This window comes from Epinephelus moara, chromosome 8, assembly GCF_006386435.1.
Source record: "Epinephelus moara isolate mb chromosome 8, YSFRI_EMoa_1.0, whole genome shotgun sequence".
NCBI lineage: Eukaryota > Metazoa > Chordata > Actinopteri > Perciformes > Serranidae > Epinephelus > Epinephelus moara.
The window spans coordinates 27,477,779-27,499,534 of NC_065513.1; the positions used below are offsets into that span (position 1 = coordinate 27,477,779).

At 39.4% G+C, this 21,756-nt stretch overlaps 1 protein-coding gene across 2 annotated transcripts; it reads right to left on the bottom strand.

Moving 5' to 3' along the window:
• Positions 1-1,280: 1,280 nt before the first annotated feature.
• Positions 1,281-21,183, bottom strand: cbwd (COBW domain containing). 2 transcript variants are annotated; one of them, XM_050051738.1, is made up of 16 exons: positions 21,035-21,183; positions 20,007-20,161; positions 19,734-19,820; positions 17,949-18,045; positions 17,575-17,666; positions 13,974-14,033; positions 13,230-13,267; positions 10,936-10,982; positions 9,736-9,822; positions 9,488-9,532; positions 8,839-8,895; positions 5,503-5,554; positions 2,748-2,816; positions 2,596-2,661; positions 2,330-2,456; positions 1,281-1,894 (listed from the first exon to the last, which is right to left on the bottom strand). In XM_050051738.1, exons 2-16 carry the CDS (start codon positions 20,119-20,121, stop codon positions 1,821-1,823), a joined length of 1,113 nt encoding a protein of 370 aa, XP_049907695.1. In that variant the 5' UTR covers positions 20,122-20,161; positions 21,035-21,183; the 3' UTR covers positions 1,281-1,820. The 2 variants fall into 2 exon arrangements, with proteins under 2 accessions (XP_049907695.1, XP_049907696.1); XM_050051739.1 differs by having other exon boundaries at positions 20,007-20,155; positions 21,035-21,153.
• Between the last annotated feature and the right edge of the window lie 573 nt (positions 21,184-21,756).

Consider the following 21,756-nt stretch of genomic DNA (forward strand, 5'->3'; position numbering starts at 1 on the left):
ATAGGCAATGTTCTGTGCACCATGCTTCCAAAATACATTGATAAGAGGTTAAAGTTTAATCTTGGTATTTTAATCATCTGCTATTACAAATCGCAGCAGCTCAGTTGGAGGTGGATGTTCTTGAGAACTTTAACACCACGCCTAGCCAGTGTTAAGAAACCAAGTGTTCCCCCTCGGATCCCCCGCGGGTTCGTTTAGTTTGCCACCTCTGGATGCCCGCAGGAGGTGTGACCATGAAAATGGCCGTGGTGGGGCTTCCCGCAGCCCGCACAGAAAAGAGCCAATAGTCGCCTTAACGAGGCCATCAGCATCAGAATCGAGTAGGAAACGGCTCAGCTGAACGGTGCGCTCTGGGCTACAGGGCTCAGCTCGGCTTTATGACCCGGGATGAATAAGCAGAGTCATCCTCAAAGCAAACCAGCCCAACAGCGGATATGTGCTAAAGCCGTACTGCTAAACCATCTCCATTGCAAATGACCAAGTTGGGAAAACTCCACCTATTTCCTCACCTTACTGGGCCTACTGTGTGAGAGGGAGATGGTTCTCACACATGAAGGCTAAAGTCACAAATACCAGAAAATAGAGTGACTGTAATCAGTCAAGAATTACAAGCACCAACTTAACTGAAGCTGCGATTTAACAGTTTGACTTCAATTGTGTCCTATCTGAAACTCTCAGGGTTTTTTTAAACATGGCAAAATGCATGACAAACAAGTAGATTAATAAAAAAAATCTCTTTAAAGAAAACTACATCTCCACTGGGAACGAGTAAAACTAGTTTTCAATTTAGGATTAAATATAACCAGTAAAAAAGTTTAACTGTGGTGGAAAGCTGAATACATTTTAGGAATCACCTAGTTTATCTGTAAATCAAAATATTACAACAAAATGTTCATAAACAATCATTATAGCCATTTATAAATTTGGGGCATTTTTAAGAAATTTTGGTCATTAAACATGGCTTTACCTGCAATATTTGAGTCATCTCACCTCTGAAACAAACACCATCTTTTAATATATCCATGGCCCGCTGACTGGATGCATCAGTTAAAACTCTTGTATGAGTTTCATAACAATAAAAGCGAAGATGTTAATGCTCTTACAGGAGCTTTTCACACTTTGTTGAGTATCATGGTGAACTTACCGCTGTAACACAAAGCCACTTTGTGTTTGTTGTCATGTTAATAGTCGGCTGTTGTCACCTTCAACTAGCCATTTTTAACTTCTTTTAAAAACATTGATTGTGTTTAGATATATGAGAGCAGTTTAGAAGATGTTCAGATGGTTTTTTTATTTTGAATAAGTTAAAAATACAGTATGTTGAAAGCCAGGAACATGAGCAAGTCTACTTGTTTATGAAATACAGTCTTGTACCACACTTGATGTGGTATGTGCGACAATTTGCAACTTCCAACACTTTGGGACTCCCGACTTTTAAAACCGGCAGATTTTTACAAAGCCATAATCATGAAAGCAACCAAAAAACAAATGTATTGATTACATTTCTGGAGCTTTGTTGCATCTTATGTGCACACATTTAAGAGGTCGTTTTCAGTCTACGTTTCACAGCTTGTAGATCCGGCACTGCAGCAACATAAACACTCGTAGATATACTGTAGCTTTTAAAGCAGGTAGTGGTGAATTATCACAATTTCAGCCTATCGATCCCTACCGTAAACCATCCTCTGACTTACCCTGTCTTTCCTATAGGACAGTAGTGAACATCTGAAACACAGTCCCAGATCTGTGGATGGCCAAAGCCACGACCTTTGCTCCAGAATCATCAGTTTTCAATGCAAAGACGAGAGAGAAGCTTGTAGCTATTTTTTCTCTGCTCCTTCCAACACTCTAGAGATGAACTGTTCCTGCAGGATGCTCTTGTCCAGGTTTCTACCTGCAGGTCAGAGTAGAGACAAACGTGAGGACTGATGGAGCATGGATAAACACACAGATGTAGGTATGTTAGGTGTTATGTGGACAGTTGTTCTCAAGGTTATGCATAAATCCCAAGGCACTCCGATGTAAAAGGGAAAAATGGGTAAGGCTGTATTTTACAGGTCTGTAATTTAATAACATTTTCCTAAACAATTCCAAGGAAATTCCCTCGAAAAAATAACTTAATTTGGTACTTGTCATGGATGAAACTACTAAACTGTGAAAATTCACATAAAATGTTTTTGTACTTCCTCCATTACAGGAACATTAGCACATAAACTTAAAAACTAAGATTATCAGGCCATTTTGATCCATTTAATGCAGTTCAATGGATCTGCTTCCTTCCCAGTGGTGTGTAAGAGTTGTGCGAAGAAGTGTGCGTGTGTGTCTTCACCTATAAAGACCAGTCGGTTGATCCGCGGGTTCTCCTCCCAGAGCTGTGGCGTCTCATTCAGGTCATACAGCTCGTGGACCCCCTGCAGCATCACTTGGTGATTTTTACCTGCAAATGAAACTATGCCCTGCAAAAGCACAAGTCACAAGTCACGAGTGACACATTAACCGACGCTGAATGAAGCGTTTGGAAATGATTAATACAGATAAAAAGTGGCAGTTATTGATCACCGCTGCCACCGGGGTGACTATTGTGTCTCGCTGTACCTTTAACCGAATGACAGTCATGGGTTGCCCTTCTTTGTTTTTGAACATCTTTTCCCAAAGGAGATCCTGAAACAGTGGAAAATGGTGTTTACTTTACAAAGGAGTGTATTGTGTTAGAGCTAATTAGTAATGGCACACGGACTGTAGAGTACCTGGATGAAGATATTCAGGGCATCCTCAGAGAGATCTCCAGCCACTTCAAACGTCACAGTTAAAATACTCTGAGGATGACATTAAATACAATATGTAAGTGTTATCAATATACACCAAAAATTAGACATTTTGTGGTTTTGAAATAAATAAAAAAAATCTTGAAATTGTGGTTCAGAATTTCAGTAAGATCCAACATTTTTCACTCACTAAAATAGATAGATATATTAAACTTTGTGTGTGTTGCCCTCTTGACCCGCTCACTCTTGGAAAAGAGATTTTAATCAATGGGACTTTTACCTGGTTAAACTGCGGATGTATAAATAAGAAGTGATTTTATGCAGCAGTAAAAGACGTGATCTGGGGTCTCATTTAAAAAACAATGCATAGGATCCACACTAAAAATGTACGTATGGACAAAAGCCAACAATGGCCTGTGCCAAAAAATATTCAACAATTTCAACAATTAGGCTTCAACCTCAACATCTGCGTCACCAATTTCCTGTCTCGAAAATGTTCGTAAGCATGGGACAAAGTTTTCCCATCAAGTCTGTTTTTACAGATCAAAATGTTTGCGTGGGAAGTGGCATATGCCTCTTTCAGGCCTCGTTTTGTGCGTATGCAATATTTATAAATAAGACCCTGATCATTTACATAAAGTGACATTTCACCCTAAAAGTCACCTATAGTGCTATTTATCAGTCTCTAGATTGTTTTGGTGTGAGTTGCCAAGTGTTGGAGATATCGGCTGTAAAGATGTCTGCCTTCTCTCCAGTTTAATGGAACTAGATGACGATTTTCTTTCTACCGCACTATAACCACTGACTGTATCAAGGCGCAGAAGGATGCGTATATCTACCCATGGACTAGAGACTTGTGCTCCTGACAGCGCAAGATGTAAACATTAATAGCGCCCTCCTCGGCTTAGCTGTAATGCATTCTCGGAACCCATCGGTTGTATTTGGCGTCTGACTTCTGGCAGATGGCGATACAGCCTCTGGAGGCAGACCCCCGATTTTATGGCATTCCAGTTTGATTTGGGCGGAGGAGGCGAATTTCCGTTTCCGACTTCCGTTTATATATAAGTAAATATGCTGAACCATTGCGATGGATTCAGAGTTTGCAGTGACGCCAATTATGTTCCGCCTTGTTAGTTCACCGCACGGACCGTTTAACCTGGCAACAACTGCAGCCAGCTCAAATATGATTGGTCAATATCACGCGGACTACAAACAGGCTACAACCGGAAACCAGGGCTCTTCCGCTCTTGTTCCGGAGGCAAGATCTCCGGGGTTTGCCTACAGACAGAAGTAAAATAAATAAATTCCAGATCAATTTACGTGTAAGCAGCATTTTAATGTTGTCAAAACAGAGCCAATTTCAACCACTTTATATTGGGTAGTTTAAAGCAATGCCTATTTAACGAAATAATCAGATGTTTTATGTAGTTCAATATTTCCCTCTGTAATGTAATAGCGTTGAAGTGTATGGTAGCATAAAATGTAAAACCCTTAAGTAAGGTACAAGTATCTCAAATTGTACTTAAATACAGCACTTAGATTAGTAAAGCTTTTATATGTTGAGACTTACATTTTCAGGCTGTTTTGAAGCCTTACAGTTCATTTATTTAAAATACATTTTAACACATCTTCTCAGTTCACTGAAACCAGCGAAGTCATTATGAACGTTAAACAAAAGAAGTGTTTTTACGCCCCGGCTGATGGCTTTGTCAATGACCGTGCCAAAAACCACAACTCCACTCGGCACCTGAAACCCCCTCTTTATCTGCCTGCATCCCCCCGTTCTCACTCCTCTTCTCTCCCACTCACACACTCCCTCCTCTCCATACTTCCTTACAGCATTAAAAGGGGCACTTTGTAGATATTTGGGGGTTTTGTGTTGGAGTGTTAAGGTTACACACTTCCTTGTCATTTGGTATAACAACAGAAAAACAGCACTCTCATTTACATGAAAAGAGCAACACGGGGAAGAGGAGGGGAGGGGGAGAGAGGAGGAGGGTCTGAGGGGACGGTTGAGCTTCATGCGGGAAAGGGAACTTGGAGAAAACAGACAACAATGCCGTTATTTACCCACACAAACAACCCTCATCTCTGCTCATCCTGTGATAAAAGGTCATGGGTTTAAAGCACAAGATGAGGCCTAATTGCTGTGAGGAGTCATGTGGTCAAATGGTACAGAACTAAACCTGGAATAAATATTTTCATGATTACATCTTCATTAACAAGAACTTAACTGATGTTTTGATATTGAGAATACACTATGTCTTCTCTTATAAACAAAGTCCCCTGACATATGACACATAACTGCTAATTAAACCGTGAAACACAGTCTGTATACTACATTTTATGACATCTGGATTATGTTCTAACAACTGTTAAGCCGTAACATGAAGCCTCCAATCTGGCCAACAGTCTACTGAATGTCTGTGCTGCTGTGTATGACTGAGAGTGGGTCTATTTGCAGCGCGACAAGAAAACATCAAAAGCCTCAAGTTGATCTCAACACAAAAACCGAGGCAGGGAGGGAGTTTTCACTACAGTGTCACAGCCTGGGGCAATGCAAGGCACAACGTTAGCCTCAGGAGAATGCATCCCCTTTATCCCCGAGGAAATGATGTGTTGAAATAAATTAGCAAACAAAACAAGGAAAACTATCAGAGATGCAGAGACAGGCGAGTATCAGCAGTTAATGGATAAAAGAATGAATCAAGCAGAGTTCAGAGCATATGAACAATACCTTGTCAAGATGGGGTCTTGTATCTTTCACGAGTTGGAGCTTCTCTGCCAACCTGTCAGAGGAGAGAAATGATTTAATACCATAATATTTTTTTTCCCAGTTTCATCCAACATTAAGTCACTAATTTCCACTTTAAAAGACTCAAAAGATAACTTTGCTGTGACTAAAGTCAGTCATGTCATATATTTAAAATGATTCCACAGACGTATTTGTCAGCTGCACTAGAATCAGAGTAAGATTTATCAAGTATGGAATTTGCCTTGTGTTTGGTGCATACGATATGCAATTAAGAGGAAATAAAATAAAGGCAAAGTACTGCAACTGTCGAGAACATTAATATAGAATAGAAAAATTACAGTAAAATCATGAAAGAGACATTGTATAAAATACTATAAAATAAAAATGTGGAACAAAGCTGTTTTAGGATGACAGAGGCATGGCTACCTTTGCACATTATGTCATGGTTGACCATTTCTGCTCCGTAACTAAGGACTCTTAAGTCATGACACGATGTGAGGACATAAATAAATAAATACATAGAAAAAAAAAAAAAAAAAAAAATTATTAGCTTGCCATCACTTTTATGTTGCCTTGTTATTTTCTGTTTGTTACAATCGTGACATTTTTTAAGTGGAGGCTTCAAATAAGCCCACTGGGATTTTTGCTCCTCCCTGCGTTGTATAGTATTTGTTGTCTTTGTCATGTTGTGTATTTTAAATTGTTCAAAAACACAGAACAGGCAGGATGTACGCAACCAGTGATGAGAATTCATAGGTAGATATTGTTTTATTTTTAGGACCCACAAGCCAAAAAAGTAGGGAATTACTGTTTTAAGCTGCTGTTAAAGTTGTTTCTAGGATAAAGTATTTTACAAAACTGTATTAAATTAAATCTTAATCATGATTTCATGACTGTATTTCTGTTTAATTCTGATTTTGTGACATATTGGGTTTTTATTTTGTCTGAAACTAATTTTTTATTGCTGTCTATTGTGAAAAACTGACTTTTAATGTAATTTAATTTAATGTCATGTCCTTGTTAAATACAGATTATATAAAATGACAATCTGAAGCAACACATGTACTGTGTCTTTACTTCTTCTCCACGTTCTTTCTCTGTTCTGCTGGTCTACACAGTTTTTGTCTTTGTGGTCTTCTAATACCCTTCATGCTGTATCAGTGCTTAATGACACAACTCTGAATGGACTTGTGAAAACTTTAGAAATGGCAATTAAACCCTACAAAACACCGACCACCACCCCCAAACAAACTACAGCCCTTGTTCTCCCCATCAGACCTCCTCATCCTCCCCCCTCCTCCCCTGACCTCACAAGGAGGCTAAATGTTGTGTCCAGCAGCTTGAGCTCTGCGTGCTGTTAGTACCACACAGGCGGAGCGGCGGGGGGCCGCTTCAAACAGCCAGCGTGGGATGGAGGGGAGGAGGGGCCTGGACTCTCAAAGGCAGGGGGAAAGGAGCTATCTGTTGGGACAAGGGGGACTCCTCGGGAGCCAGTGGACACACACAGCTCTAATCCTCTGCAGCTGGTCTCAGAGACACTGACCGAGGGCATGTAAGAGAGCTTTAACACCGCGGCCCGGTTCATTCACATGAAAGGATGAACACTGACTCTATTCATGAGAATGACATTCTGCAGGGGATACAATATGATGACCACCCTGCGGTGTAACAGGGGCACCCTCAATAAAAGAGTGTGTTAATTAGAGAGGAACATGATGAGCAACACTATCAAAGACTGTTGGGTACACAGTTCGGACTGATAACAAAGGCCACTGACGCAGTCAAAATAAGTTCTTGATCTTTCACTGCAAGTTCTGAAATAAAACATGACGGGTACTACACGTTATTAGAGTACACACTGGTATTAGAGCTGAAAATTCTCTGATTCCAGCTTTTTCAATGAGAATAGTTTTTGTTTCTTTACTCCGCTGTGACAGTAAACTGAGTATTCTTTGGGTTGTGGACAAAACAAGACATTTGAAGATGTCATTTTGGGTTTCGGGCAACATTTTTGTCATTTTCTGACATTTTACAGACCAAACAACCACTCACAAATCCAGAAAATTAAGAAGATCCAGAAGATAAATTAACCATTAAAATAATCATTAGTTGCAGCCCTAATTGGTATCAGCATACACAGAATATTAGCCTAGAAGTAACAAGACATTGTAGTGATAAAATGCCAACAATACTCAAAGTTCAAGGGAATTTAAAGTGTTTCCATTTAATATTTTGCCCACTAGAGATCACTGACAAGTTCATTTTTCAGCTGTGAAATGTCTCGCTTAGTTAATTTGTTCTCACATTTCTTCTTGTCACACATTTACGTCATATATATCAGGAAATATTGTTTATCACTGTATATTTAAAAAAAATACATTAAAAAAAGAATACCAGGTGTTACATACGTGTAGAGCGTTTGAAACTCTAGAATATGGATACTGGTCTCCGCCTCAAACATATCATGATAAATAGGGCTGCATCTAACAATTAATTTCAATATTGATTAATCTGCCCATTGTTTTCTGGATGAATCATTTTGTAGCTTTCAGAAAATAGTGAAACATACCGTATGTAACTATGTAATAGCTCCCGTTAGAAGAAGCCAGCAACTCCAAACATACATATTCAAATCCTTGGTGTGTGAATCTATTTGTTTCTACGTGACCAGATACTTCTTTGATTAAGCACCCACTCCCTTGGACACAGGGTTGTAAGTGTCTTTTTTTTTTTTTTCAGACTGTTTATGCTTTATCTGACATCAGACCGACAGTCCAAAAATCCAAAGTTTTTCAGTTTCTTTTCATGTATGACAAAGAAAAGTATCAAATTCTTACATTTAAGAAACATGAAAACAGCAAATATTTGACTTTAGTTCCTAACAAATTACTAAACACAATAATCAAAATAGTTGCCAATTAATTTTCTGTCGATCGACTAATCCATTATAGGGACTAATTGTGGTGGCTCTAGTTGCAAACATCTGAGGTGACAACTACTTGAGTTGTTCTTTTTTGACCGTTTCCTTCCTCTTTCCAGAGAGGAGGGTGGACTTTACAGTTGTAAATGTTGTAATTTGTAATATTTCATTAACAAACATTGTCGCCATTTCATCATCTGTCTACAAAATGTCGCACTCAGTACTTATCTTTGTCACAACCAAATTTCAGGGATCCTCAAAAAATGTATATGTTTAAAAATACTGTATTTTTTGTTGTCAGTATTTTTGTTTTCTTAAAAGTAAGTTTCTTGTCTGTCACACACATTTTTTTTTAATAAACATATTTTGTGTACATGAAAGGGACAAAACCAACTCACTTTGCGCCATCCTTGATATCAAAGGAATGCAGATCCAGCACTTCAGAGAGATCCACCCTGTGGAAGAAGGTCACTGATTATTAGTTGGCTAAAACTAACATTAGGGGCAACTGAGTGAACTGGCTCAAGCTAAAAAGTTGTGGGAATGTTTTTCCGATTAACCCCTCACTGCACGCTGTCTTTCATCTGTTCACCCCGCTCTGAACTCTGCGGGGGGGCCAAGCCGGTCCGAAACACACCCAAACCTTTGATACACACTGCTTGCTTTAGCCAGATGCTACCTGGGTCCAATAACACCCAACATGCTAAGACAGAGGGCACATATACACACATATTTGCACGCTCGCACATTTACACATATGCGACCATGTCGGCCCAAAGACCTGGGGTCAGAGAGCAAAGACTTGTGGGTAACTGGACACCATTGAAGGTTTGGTGTTTATTCAGGGTGCAGCAGTTTGTGTACGTATACGTGTGTGTGTGTGTTGGGGGTTTCTCCTGAGCAATGTCACGCCTGGACTGCTCCATCTTTGATATAAAGATCTGAGCAGGTCAGGAGCAGCACGTGGAGTTCATCTGTTACACTAAACAAAGCCAGGAAGCCAGTGTAAGGCTGGAAAAAGTTCATTTTTTATTCTGAAGAACTCACCTTGACCTCTGACATTCCAGAATCTTGACAAGCCCATTTATGGACCTGAAGTGACAGGGGGAAAAAGTTAATACTTAGATAATGGACAAATTAGACCTTGTTCCTTCTAAGCTATCCCCCTACAACTTTGCTCTTTCTGCCCTAACAAGGGGAGCAAAATGTACTGTTGTCCCAAAGTTACATAAGGAGCTCAAAAATAAGATAACATAGATAAAAAAGCAGAACAGGTAAAAGTATATGAAGCTGACCTGACAGCATCTCGAGTCTGAGCGAGCTCCTCCTCATTCACCAGGTCCGTTTTGTTGATTATGGTCAGGTCAGCGAGGGCAATCTGCCTGAAAAGACATAAAATACAATGTGTTCATATGGCAAGTAACACAGTTTGCACAAAATAAATAACAGAGACAGAAATCCCACAAATTTAAAATCATGTCTTAAAACACTGAATCACGGGGTCATCGCCATCTTCAAACTTGTAACGAGTTAAGTTTGAAATGTACGAGTTTTCGTGGGTGGCAGCGGGCAGTGCATGCCAAACTCAAATGGGAGCTGAGCGCTGTTTAGTTTAGAGGTGAAAACACAAACAAAGCCCAAGAATGCAAAGGGTCATGCAACTGGTCTTTCTTCATCAGTGTATTTGTTCAACAACAACACCACACAGCTGCTGGAAGAGACAAACAGAGAGACGCCCGGGGAGACAGACAGGCGGGTGGCAAGAGTGCGCTCAATGGCATGTTATGAGCCTTTATGTGGTGAGCGGCTGGTTCAGTCTTAAAGGAATAGTAAATTTTTGCTCTCTTGCCAATGAAACACCACCTCATCTCTGAAAGACATGGAGACAGAATCATGAGGGTGTTGGTGCTTAAGCTGATGTTTTGGATACATGGCTTGTAGTTTACTTTGTTCATTGAGATGTTTTATATTGTACTATCGTCCGTTCTACCGTCAATCACTTGTTTTAATCTTGTGCTGCTGCCTATCTTGGCCAGGACTCCCTTGAAACTGAGATTTGTAATGTTAATGGAATATATGCTTGCTTAATACAGGTTAAATAAAATGAAATCTCTGTACACTACATACAAAGGTACCACCACCAGCTGGTTACCTTAGCTTAGCATAAAAACTGTAAAAAGGGGGAAACCGCTAACCTGGCTCTGTCCAAAACAAACCTACTACCATTTTGGAAGCATGTCATATCATGTTCGAGATTCTAAGTCATCCGCTGCGTGGTAATCTTAAGTGCTATATCTTAGGCAACTGGACTTGCTTGAGTTTCTTGAAGATGTTTCTCTTTACGTCATAACTTAACATGTCATATCATGTTTGTTTAATCCATAATAATAGCAGTGTGGTTTCTCTCTGTAAGAAAGGAAATAGGTGTATTTCCCAAACTGTCAAACTATTTATCAAAAAATAAGAAAAGAAAAAGAAAAAATCTGCAAACATACCTGGCTGCTTCATTGACGAGTCCCTCTGCTTTTTCCTCTGTTAGTTGCTACAGAAAGCAGAAACGGTGGACATAAGTTACACATGCAACCAGAAAATGAAAGAAAATCAAGTACTTAAAGGAGCAGTGTGTAGGATTTAGTGCTATCTAGCAGCAAGGATTGCAAATTACAACCAGCTGTAGCTTCTCCCATGTACAAAGCGGGATTCCTTCAGTGTTTATTGTTCCGGAGGTTTTGACCGGGAGCTGAATTGCTCTCCAAAACAAATGGACCCGGTGATTCAAACCAGTAAAAACACTGAATAAAGCAGTTTCACGCTACAAATCAGTGTTTTAATGAGGCCACTGAACTCGTCACAGAGGGGCTGCTAACTGTGTTAGCCATTGCAAAAAGGCCCTGTCTAGAGCCAGCGTTTGGTTTGTCTGTTCTGGGCTACTTTAAGAGAGTCATAGTTACTCATGGCTTCCCATCTCATGCTTATCCACACACACTATGAGGTGGCTTCACACATGACTCCGTTAGTGCCCTTTACTCCATCTCTGGAGTTTCTCACATGCGGCCCGCCTCTCAGGTGAATACCCTTGGCACCGCGAGGTTACCACCCTGTCACAGGTTGCAGGTCTTGCCTAAGCAACCTTTATTGGGAAGTACAGAGTAATGGGTACGAGTACCCTACTCAGTATGTTTTCCTTCTAGACCCAAGGACCGTCGAGACCATTACCACACGCTTGACACACCCTAATGCATGCCAGTGCTCTTGGGTCCGACTTAACTAAGACATCAGGTCCGTTGTATGTCCCCCGAACGTAGGGTCTGGAGATCAGGCAGATCGCCATACCCTCCAGGTTGACTCTAGATCCAGAGTCAGGGAACCACAGTTAATTACGCCGTGGGCTGGTGCTAACAGACAGGTAGCGCCCTGTCTAGAGTCAGTGTTTATTTTGTCCGTTCTGGGCTACTGTAGAAACACTACATCCATGGACGAGGACCCACTCCGTGTATGTAGATATAAACACCTCATTCTAAGGTAACGAAAACATGACGGTTCTTATTTTTAGGTGATTATAAATGAAAGAAAAAATACTTTTTATATTAGATTCCATTTCTGCCAATATACCCCCCTAATTCCTACACACTGGACCTTTAAAATAGATAAAATTGCTCAGTCTGACTACCATAGATTTCCAACTTTAAGCACATTCTTGAAAAACCAAAAGTATCAGTGCATGTTTGCGACAGCCACAACAACATGTGACAGATAAATTGGTAAAAGAAAGGCCTGTCTTTCATCTTTGGGAACTAAGTGACTTTCTCAACACGTGAATCCACAGGAGATCGCTTTTCATTTTCTGCGTGCATCTTGTGCTTACACTGGGGATGCAGGCAGCTTTTTCCAAAACAGTTTAATATGTAACAACAGACAGAGCAGGAGGTGTTAATCTGGATCATGACCCCTGAGTGTCAAACTGATCTGTCACTGTGTGCATCACCACTACAGCTTCATTTCTGAGGGAATGAATGATAAAAAATGTGATTAAAAAACCCAAGAGAAGAGCCAACTGCTTCTTTTTATTCAACGACCTCTGCACCAGGAGACAAAGGCCCTTCAGAGGGTGTGAGTCCGAGGGCCCGAGTTAACTTGCAATACCTCAGACAGATGGATATTTTATGGGACAGATGAAGAGAGAGGCAGGTGAGTGGATGTGACAGTCCTATTACAATGGTCACATCTCTGATATCAATTACTCCGTCACTATCAGTTATCCTCTCCTTCCTTCTGTCATTATTCCCTTCATCTTGCCTCTCTTCAGTGAGAAGACAGAGCAGCACCTATAGGCCATGAAATGTGTCACCTCACTGAGTATGACACCTTCAAATTAGAGGCCATTATCTAGGTGTCACTTGTCCTGTTCCTTTTATATACCACAGGGAGGGTAGGATGTGTGTGTGCTGCTCTGCACTGGGAGTTTACGAACAATTCACAAGTTTAGCAGCTTATTCTGGATTCAAAGAGTAGTTTGGGTATTTTTTCAATCTGGACCCCATTTTTGCATGTTTTTGTGTCTAAATGGGAAACAACCGTTTCTGAAATGAGTCTAGTATTGAGTGAGAGGGCTGCAGCCAGCAGCCGCGAAACACACTGCAATGTAACTACTGGAGACATGTTCATGCTTTCAATTTATGCCCACCTAAAATGTTTATTTTTGCCACTGACAGGCTCAAATTTTTATTCATCTCAGCATTTAACATAACATTTTCTAAAAAACACAAAACAGTATCTTCTTAGCACATACCTGCAGTCCATACTTGGCGTCGATGACTGTGACGATGCCTACAATGAACAAAGTATAAAATTAATTTAAAAAATGAAGTGTGCAGTGACTCAAATGTAGTTCCACAACCTGTGGGCATGTTTTCCTAAGCTGCCTTTTGGATTATGTCCATTTGTCTGAACCACTTTCTCCAAATTACTTGAAGTACACTTTTGGTCTGCTAGCCTGTCACAACAGAGTGGACAGCTGAGTATTTAGTGTGAGGAGCGAGACACCATTCATGCAAACACACACACACACACACACACACACACACACACACACACACAAACCAGTAAAACAGATACACAAACAAGAAAATATATCTTAGCCTGTAAACAAAGCAGAGAAAATGTCTCTCTAAAATTGGACAATAGTCGGAGCTGTCACAGCTTCAAAATTATGACTCTTTAATTATAGCACAAATAAAAAGCACCATCCCTGCTGGCTTAGTAAAAACTATTTGGGCCAATTGTGTCTGACTAATAACATTTATTAGACCGTGTTAAAATAAAGCATTACAAGTCTTTCAAAATTTAAAAATATAATACTTCCATTTATCAGTTTAGTGTTTTCAAATGGCAGCACCAAAATGAAGTTAAACCAGTGAGAGCAGCGATGTCTGAGGAGTTATGTCTAACACAACTGCACTAACTAAGAGTATTACCACCACCAGTGTCATTTCATAATAGACAAAGACACACTGTGTCATTACGAATATCTTACCATCCAAATAGATGTCACTGCCGAGCTCTGCATCGACCCAGAACATGGACGCCACTGCTCCTGCCAGAGGATATGAACTAGTATGTTAGATTTTACATACATAAATACAAATCCAAAGTTTCAAAATGTCAGACAGGAAATGTTCTTCACAAGTAAATAGAGGCCATTTTCTTCATTTCCCCCAGTAATTCACTCATTTAACTATATTTTCCATACTGCCTTCAAAAATATAAAGAAAGCCAAGCATAAAAATGCAGTCCCTTGGCATGTTACATAGAAATTACACTATCAGACATCAGAGACAATTGATTTAATTCACAAGATTGATGATGATCTGCTTAAAGAGCCAACTTACCTATTGTTTTTTTGCGTTTCAAGTGCAGTACCTAACCATGTTGTATTGCTAATATGTTTAAAACAGTATTTAAATTCACTTAAGGATGCAAAAAATTATTATTGTCACTATTTATTAATTTGCAGAACTGTTTTCAGTTTCAGAAAATACAGAAACTTGCCTATCACAATTTTCCAAGTGCAAGGTAACATCTTCAAATCACTTAAAACGTATGAATATTCATTGTAGAATAATATTAAGCAGAGAAAAGCAGCATATAATCACATTTGAGAAGCTGATATCAGCATATTTTCTGCATTTTCACTTGATATGTGACACAGGATTAATGTCCATAATTCAATCATTTCAATATGAAATGAACTGACTTTATTCAACGACAGCCACATCTTAAGTTTTTTGTGGTTAAAGTCATTATTGTTATATTTTCAGAAACCCTGTGTGCAGTCTTTCCTGTCCGAGCTCTGTGGAGCAGATAAAACCAATATCAGAAGCTTTCAATTGTTTATCTCCTGCTGGTACATTTGGTTTGTTTCTATTTTCCTTCGGACGCGGTTATTACAAGACCCTATGTTACCATGCCAGCCACAGCTTGTTCACATAATGCACTTTTGTCAAACTGCCAAGCGAGAATAAGAAAGCATTGTAAATATTTGATGGCTGCGTAATGAAAACACTGTTTTTGAGTGGCATGTTTCACATAACTCATCCAACCTCTTCCTGAATGGAAGAGGAGAATCCCCCCGGGAGCCTTTATGATTGACAGCAGTGCCGGGGCCAATGACAGACCTGTCCGAGTCGATAACGAGCCTGTCTCAACCAATGACATGGCAGAGGAGTGAGGACAGCCCCGGTCTGAGCGTGCTCTGTTGGTTCTGTCTGTGAGGCCAAGTGGTGTGTGTCTGCACACGCCGCTACCTCCTGACACCTGTCACTTAGCGACACACCCCGATTGTCACAGCGCTCGCCCTGTAATGGCCTAATATTGATTTCCTGATTCAAAGCTGAGAGCTGAACGGACAGCTAGGTTGTGTTTTTTTTTTTTTTGCTGCCCTGATGGAAATAGGCTTGTTGGATGCTTCTGTCACAGCAACACAAGTCTGGTCCTCAGAGTTACAAAATGTTTCCTCTCTGATGTGAGTTTTAGAAAGAAATCTGCTGGTGGACTATATTTAGACTCAGACAGAGGATAAGGCATTGCTTGATCCATAAGTCATCCCTAAATATTGTGCCAGAAAGCTGTTTTGTTCTGAGTAACATAAAAAAGACACAACAAACTATAGGCAGAGGCAGTCTTAAGTCAAAATTAATGTATGTATATACAATAAAGTGCAAAATGGTAATATCATAGTGGACATTCAACAAGTTAACTCAAACATGGCTTATAGCTGCTGGTTGCTCATAGATAATATGTCCATATTGTGCCGACTAATTCAATTCAGTCTGATTTATCATCGTTTAGTATCAACACTACTATCGAGTGAGTCCTGGGGACATTTATTAAAAGATAACCTAAGTATTTTGCAACCTGGACCCTATTTTCCCATGCTTTTGTCTCTAAGTGACTAATAGGAACAACAATTTTTGTAGCTGGCCCACTATTAAGCAAGATCTCTGCAGCCAGTGGCAGCGAAACAAGCTGCCATGTGATCCCTGTGGACATTTAAGCACCATCATTTCCCATCCAATAAAAGAGCTTGTTTTTTGCCACTGAGAGGCCCAGATCAAATGTGTCTGTCATCATTATGAAAATGATCCCTACAGAGATAGACTTTTTTTGATAAAAAGTAAGAGCATTTTTGTTGAACCACAAACAGCCGCAAGATCTCTACTGCAAAAACCCACCAGACTCCATTTAAATGAACAGCGATTTTATCATTAAAGGTTAATTTTTGTAAGATTTAGGGTGATTTAGTGGCGTCACGTGGTGGGGAATGCAGATTGCAACCAGCTGACACTTCTCCTGGTTAGAGGTCTGTCAGTGTTCTTTGTTCAAGAGGTTTTTACCGGGAGCTGAATAAACCACAGAGTTCTAGGCTACTGTAGAAACATGGAGGTGAATGTGGTGATCTCCATACATGAGGAACTGCTACCTATTCAGACATAAACGGCTTACTTTAAGGTAACAAATACACAATAATTCTTATTTTAAGGTAATTTTTCACTAAGAAAATATACTTAGGTGACTCTAAATTGCCTGTAGGTGTTAATGTGAGCGGGAATTGAACAGTTGTCTGTTTCTATGTGTCAGCCCTGTGATAGTCTAGCGACCTGTCTAGAGCGTACCCCGCCTCTCGTCCAATGACAGCTGGGGTAGGCTCCAGCCCCCCCACGACCCCTAACAGGAAAAGCGGTTACGGATGATGAATGAATGAATGAATCAATCAATGTATTATATTCCATTTTGGTCAATATATCCCCCTAAATCCTTCACACCTGGCCTTTAAAACACACTTAATTTAAGGTCAACAGAAACAAGATAAAACTCACAAAAATCATCTTGGTTTGCTTCCCACTGTTCAAACAATCACCAGTTCTGGATTGGTTTCAATAAGCCCTTCAATCAACCCAGTTAGGTGTGGAAATATGCTGGCTTTATACATGCTAAAATGACTGTTTATTTAAAAGGAGTCTGGTGGGTTTTGTGCTGGTGATTCCAGGTCTGATTCTGGTTTAGCAAAACAAGGGTTTTACTCTTTAACAAAGAAGTCTGTAGGGATTCTGTCCATAATGTTGTCAGAAATTTATGATAACAATTTGAGCCTGTCAGTGGCAAAAACACACATTTTTAGTGGACATATGAGGGTGCATTTGCCCTGAGAGGTTACATTGCAGCCTATTATGTGGAATCCAGCCTGTCATGAGAAGTTTAGCTCTCTTTATCAGATGTTCAATCTGGTCTGCCCTGTTTTATTACTCTGCAGTGGTGCTGGTATCTTATAGAAGTTACACAATCATCACATTTCTTGCATAAAATAGATGTTGTTGTTTGCCAGCTGACTCTCAAATGTCTGTGCTGTGTGTGTGTGTGTGTGTGTGTGTGTGTGTGGGCTCGAAGAACCAGGTCCTCTCTCTGCCTCCAGCCCACACACAACACCCCTCCTAGTGTAACAGCTGGTGACTCCATGAGGTTTCAACAGGATACATATCACTGTCTACATGCTCCCCGGGCCAGAGCTTGAAAAAACAACAATCTACTTAACAATCAAATGCAGATTTATATGACAACTTTGCAAATGTGTGATATACCTGGATCAGCGAGTCCTGTGGTTTCTAACAGGATGTAGTCAAACTTTCCTTTCTTCTCCATCAGGTTCTCGATGGCTTTAAGACCGTTGTCCCTGAAAAATTACAGCCGACGATTGAGTTAAAATGGCAGTTATGAAGTATGAATGTATTGACATACATTATACCTCAAGAGAATGACCATAAAACAGTTTTACTGTGTGCTTATACCCTCATTAGCACAGCAGTTTACACGTATGTAAAAAGGTGAGGCATTGGCACAACAATTTAAACTGAGGGGACGTATTTGAAAGAAAGGCAAAGCAACAAGTTTGACCTTTAATTTTTTGTTTGAAGTAACATTCTGACACCTAATGGAGTACAGGTACTCTACATACTTGACGGAGCAGCAGAGGCAGCCATTTCTCAGCTCCAGCCACTCTTCATACAGCTCTCCTGCCTGGCTCACCGCAAGGGACTTCTCAAGGGCGCTGCCTGCAGGCGGAGGATGAGGATGGAAGAGAAATCAGGATAAGATCAGCTGATAAAGACTAAACAATCAACCAGAGATGCTGCATATCTATATTCTGAAAGAAGAATAACGATTTCAAAAATGTGAATACGAACACCCATAATAAGAGGTTGCGGACCACTTAAACAAGTTAAAAAACAAAACAAACAAACAAAAAATATGGCCAAACCAGCTAAATTCAACATAAATCCAAAGTAATAAGTACTGTGGAAAGGATCACGATGTATCGCTAATGTGAATCTACTAATCAACTCTTGATAGCATCCTACACCTTAAAATTTCTAGACATTGTGTATTTAAAACATGGAAATATTTTTTTGTGTTGAGAACAAAAGCCTTCCTGTCTGTGTTCAATTTTTTTTTTTTTTAAATTAAAGGAAGGAAATTATACCGTAAAACTCGTAATGTAAGTCGCACTGGCATATAAGTCGCAGTCTATTTTTTAAGGTCTCAAACTGGGAAAACAAGGTTTTATATTACTATTTGTTAATAAAAACGTTATACAAGTTATTCCTACACTGTTTCCCTTTATTTTTAATTTGAAACACATTCAAAACACAATAACCTCTTAAGCAGCTTTGGTTACTTTTCAGATTGCAATTTTCCAAACAACCTCTTCAGGAAATAAAATTACGGTATAACAACATCTGAGCCATAAAAATGAGTTTAAATTAACATTAAACTTCTTTTGTGTGGGTCAAATTACCTATGTCAGCATTTACCTTGGTCTATAGGTCGCACCGGTCTATAACCCGCACCCAACTTTTTAGATGAAAAAAAAGGGGAAAAAGTGCGACTTATACACCAAGTTTTACGGTAATTTAAGAGAGCTGTTTATTTATTAAACATGTAAAGTGAGAACCAATGTGCGNCACCGGTCTATAACCCGCACCCAACTTTTTAGATGAAAAAAAAGGGAAAAAAGTGCGACTTATACACTAAGTTTTACGGTAATTTAAGAGAGCTGTTTATTTATTAAACATGTAAAGTGAGAACCAATGTGCGATACAGATGTGTCTCAGTTTCGGAAGTCAAACTATGGAATGGACTCAGTGCTGAGTTGAAACTGTTTTGCTCTTTGTTGACTTTTAAAAAGGCCTTAAAATGTCAAATGATTATGGATTATAATGTAAAATGATTAAAATGTAAAAGAAGTGAGGATTACAATTTAGAGTAAAATGTATTTAATTGTTAATTTATTTATTTACTTCCTCTGGAATTGTTAATATTCTGGGTTATCCTTTGGTTGATGTAGAATGACAAAAATAAGCCTGGAGCTTCAGCCTATTCCTTTTTCGGTTCTTGACTGTGAGAAAATTTGTGTGAAATAATCTTTGTTTCTCAACATGTATGTAACTGAAATAAAAAAATATTCATTCATTCAAATCAATGCAAATATGACACTTGTTGCTGTAACAGAGTTTCTCTAACTCTAAGAATACACATTAAAAACACATTCATGAGCCTCTTTCAGTTCTGGGTAAAGTTTTTGCTCTGCTGCCCTCTTCTGGATAATTGAGGGAACAACACATAATCACAAGACTGGCATCAGATTTGTGATACGCACAGTTTAGAACAACTCTGTTTGGTGCAAAAACAGTTAAAACTACTACTCATAGTGATTTCTCTCTGAAGGTTATTATTAGTTTACCTTCTCCAAATTCATTGAGTATGACAGCAATCCGTTTGTTGTGTTGTTCTGTTAAGATGTAGTTCAGGAGCGTCGTCTTTCCAGCACCTATAAACACACAAACACAGAGAAATTATGAGGAAGTATGACCCAAACTGATTACTAGGTGAACAATACCCTGGTCCAGCACCAGAGCAGCTTTTGGTTGTGATGAGTATGGACTGACAAATGTCTGAGACTATAATCTGCTTTATAAGCTCATTAAAGCTTTGAGTAATGCAGACAGTCTCTCACCGAGGTAGCCTGTGATGATGGTGACAGGTATCTGCTCTGTAAGAGGACCAGGCGGGGTGACGATGGGCACCAGCTCTGGGCAGTCGTCATCGTCCTCCATCACCATGCCATCCATACCAGGGATAATGTTAGTCAAACAGGGACACAAGCTGGATCTGATGAATCAGACAGAAACAGGTTTAATGCTCCACTGCAATACTGCCAACCTCCTGACTCTGAGCTTTCTCCATAGCCGTCCTCTCCCTTTGTAACTCTCTCCCCGAACACATTCAAGACTGCATCGATCTCTCCACAAAAACTGTGGAATGTAACAAAGTAAATTCACTAAAGTATTGTACTTAAGCACCATTTTGGGGTGCTTTACTTGGGTATTTTCATTTTATTTACACATAAAATCATCAATTATTGTAGTCCAATTATATAACATGCATTATTCTGAAATGGGCCATTCTACATAATGAGTAGCCTACTTTTGCATTTGGTGCTTCAAGTACATTTCGATGCTAACACTTTTGTGCTTTCATTTAAATAATATTTTGAATGCAGGATCTCTACTTGTCACACAGTATTTTAACACTGTAGTATTGCTACTTTTACTTCAATAAAAGATTTGAGTACTTCTTCCATCACTGCACACAAAGCACAGGAAAATAATCATGAACAAATACATCAAATTTGTTTTAAAAGCATCTTCACATCTATCACGTAGCTGACTGTGATATTTAGCTACATTTAGGAATAATGTGTAAGTCATTTACATGCTCGTAAATATTAAGCAAATAAAAAGACCAGTCAGCTCAATAAGTGGTGGCTTTACCCTAATTAAAAATCCTTAAACGTCTAAACAACACTCAAAAAGTTAAGAAGCATCAACTGTGTCTCCTCAGCATTAGCAGTTAGTTAAAGTGTGTGTTCACTGAATGAGCTGAGCCAACATGGACTTTATCCCCTCCTAATACCTGCTCAGTGCACCACGACAGCAAAACACAGCGACTATCCTCCGTTTACGAAGGCTGTAAACAAATTACCTGACTGTTCCTCTCTTAAATGCAGATATTCAAAGTTTTCAGCAAAAATATTCTCCTCTTCACTGCTGCTGTTAGACGTTTTGACAGCGTGCGACACTGAAGAGGCTCCGTTCAGATCCTGACGCCGCGGCAATGGTTCCTCTTCCGTTCACAGTAGTCGGAACACAAAGTCTACCGGACCGGAAGAGCATTATGAATAATATTAGAGTTAAACGGCGAATAAACTATAAATAATTACAACTTTGGCTCGAAAATAAATTCACAAACATTTAGTTTCTCTCCGCCCCAGCTACAGTTTCTAAGAGCAGATACATTTTGGTGTCATGACATGTATTGACCACTAGATGGCGACAGAAACCAGATTATGGCAGAGATGTCTCACTTTGTCACAATTATCTGTGCAACTTCAACTATAAACTCAATATTTTATAGGCTTACCACAGAGCTTACCACTCTGTCAATAACAATGCAATAAAAAGCATACTAATTATATCAAAACATGGCAGGTCTACTGGATTGTATGTCAGATTGTGGCATGCATGACATGGTGGCCCTGAATAATCAACACTTAACACTGTAAATAGTCATATTCAACAGATAAATACGATAACTACACTCAGTATTTATTGTCACAAGTCTACAAGTCAGTTTGGGAAATAATGTGCATGAGTAATTTTAAGATGTTTCATGTTAAAGAATGGCAAGAAATAAGGTAAAAAAAA

What these genes read in the sequence shown, in the direction of transcription:
- cbwd (XM_050051738.1), bottom strand. Translation starts at nt 20,121, where the DNA reads ATGGATGGCATGGTGATGGAGGACGATGACGACTGCCCAGAGCTGGTG. An exon ending in TGCCTCTGCTGCTCCGTCAA is followed by an intron (nt 17,667 to 17,948) that starts GTATGTAGAGTA and finishes GTAATTTTTCAG; the next exon opens with GGACAACGGTCTTAAAGCCA. An exon ending in CTGGAATGTCAGAGGTCAAG is followed by an intron (nt 8,896 to 9,487) that starts GTGAGTTCTTCA and finishes CTTCTTCCACAG; the next exon opens with GGTGGATCTCTCTGAAGTGC.